Source organism: Spea bombifrons, chromosome 13, assembly GCF_027358695.1.
Source record: "Spea bombifrons isolate aSpeBom1 chromosome 13, aSpeBom1.2.pri, whole genome shotgun sequence".
Classification (NCBI taxonomy): Eukaryota; Metazoa; Chordata; class Amphibia; order Anura; family Pelobatidae; genus Spea; species Spea bombifrons.
Window position 1 is genome coordinate 24,365,778 of NC_071099.1, and position 2,085 is coordinate 24,367,862.

General features: G+C 38.7%; 1 protein-coding gene across 1 annotated transcript in view; it reads left to right on the top strand.

Annotated features, from left to right (window-relative positions):
* KCNJ16 (potassium inwardly rectifying channel subfamily J member 16) overlaps positions 1–960 on the top strand; it is a 19,963-nt gene extending 19,003 nt beyond the window's left edge. Inside the window, exon 2 of the mRNA XM_053453970.1 lies at positions 1–960. This exon is cut by the window's left edge and continues 995 nt beyond it. Coding sequence (XP_053309945.1) covers positions 1–458 — 458 coding nt within the window. The 3' untranslated portion in view covers positions 459–960.
* The last annotated feature ends 1,125 nt before the right edge of the window (positions 961–2,085 follow it).

Below are 2,085 nucleotides of genomic sequence, written 5' to 3' on the forward strand. Positions count from 1 at the left end.
AGAAAAAATATTACAAAGTGGACTGTGAGCAGTTTGAGGAAATGACAGAATATTATGCACCTTTCTGCAGCGCAAAACAATTGGACATCAATGCTCGACCGAGTAGCGCATCTATCGGCTCTCGACCAAAGTTCTTTGGTGAAGTTGCTTCTACAAGCTCAGTGGGCAATGGCTTATCCAACGTTGCTTCCACAAGTTCGATGCCCAACAACCTGTTGCATATGAGGTCTAACACCTCCGTGCCCAGCGGGTTAGCCCACGTTGGATCTACAAACTCAATGCCCAACGGGATATCCAACATATCTCCAAGCATAACGACCGTGTCGTCGCTCGGAACCGAAGACAGCAGAAACACAGACCACGAGGAAAGCGGCACAGTCTTGGCCATCCAACACCACGGAGAAAAACGTCATCGTAAAATTACTGTAACCCCGAGTGAAATCTCATTGGAATCCTGAAAACAAGACAACAGAGGTGTTTTTATTATGTGTCATTAGACTGTAAATAAAGGTGCAGCACAACACCAGCTAGTAAAGCACTTATCCAGGCGTTTTTAAAGGCTTTTCACCGTGATTCACCCAATTAAAATCAGCATGACGGGTTTTAAAGGTGCCGATCATAAACAAGTTCTCAGATACCTTTAAAAAACAACTATTAAGGTGAAGGACTGAGACATTAAAGACGGCAACGGCAGCAGTACCTGTGAAACCTTCTAAAAGAGCTCTGCTTTCTGTGCAACTTAGGCCTATTGTCCTAAAACAATCTTTCTGGTTCTGAACCCCCCCAAAAAAACTGTTTTTATGTTAAAATCGGGACCTGGAAATGTCTGGACAGCGAGGTGGCCTCTCAGCGAGGGATTATTGGAAGACGAGATCCTTTTATTGTTAACACACACGTTTTTAATAGTTTCGAAAAGGGTCAAATGAAATATACCCAAGTTGCCGGTTATTAAACCTAAAACATTGGTGATCAATGGACCAGAAAAGACAATATGGCTTAGGATGGTTTCATACCGGAATTCCGGGCCATACTTCAGCAATTGAGCCATGAACCCAAGATCACAGAATCAATGTTTCGATTTTTTTAGCACTCCAGTAATAATTCAGCGACAATTTTCATGATTTCAGCTTTACCTTTTTAAGTATTATGAATGCCAGCGTCTCGCTATGGAAGACTTCAGAACATTTATTGACCCCATCACCTGCTTGACTAGCCTACAACGAGAAACAATTGTAGCAAAGGGGGTAGTTATTACTGTAGATAGCGTAAGAGAAAGTGTTTTGATGATGTTTTATTATGTTTTATTGGGTTTTATTGGGTTGAGCCACAACATATAAGCTATAATGTTCCATCAAAGAAGATGATTAGGTAGATGTCAGCGTCATGCTTCAATTCATCTCTATTTAGTTAGACTGTATTTAGGCAGCGTTGAAGTCACGTCGAAGTCACGTCGAAGTCAGGTATCAGATCTCTTATTTTTTATTAAATTCTTATTATTATTTTAATTTGCCCTTTTTTTTATAATTAACCAATCACGTAAATTTTTTTCACCTGAGACACAAAAATATTTAATTTTCTTTTATTCTATTAAGTAAATCTAAAAAAAAAAAAAAAGGTTTATTCAAGAAAGTAAATTATGCCGACGTTTCAGGTCATTTTGATTTTGGTCTTGGCAGGTTTAATAGATTTATTTGGAGTTATTTTGGTTATTCCTAACTTGGGATGAAATTTTATCTCACAAATAAATCTGAAATTTGGTTATGTTATGTATGTTTTTGTCGAAACACAACCTCAAAAACATTGTGATATTAACACTAAAATGTCTGCAATAGGGTCTCAAACAAATAAACTTTATGTGTAGAAGTTTTCTTGCTTTCTTTGTCTTTCTTGGAAAATTCCAGCACGATCCATTTCCATGATGATGATGATGAACGAAAAATGCTAACCTGATGTTTTTACAGGTCAAAGGGCAAGAATTTTTCTCTGCGAGTTCCTGATGCGAGTCACGTCTCACCCAACCTGCCTTTATAGCCAACCTACGTAGGGACAGACGTGTCGGTACAGATTTAACACCCTGGCCCAATG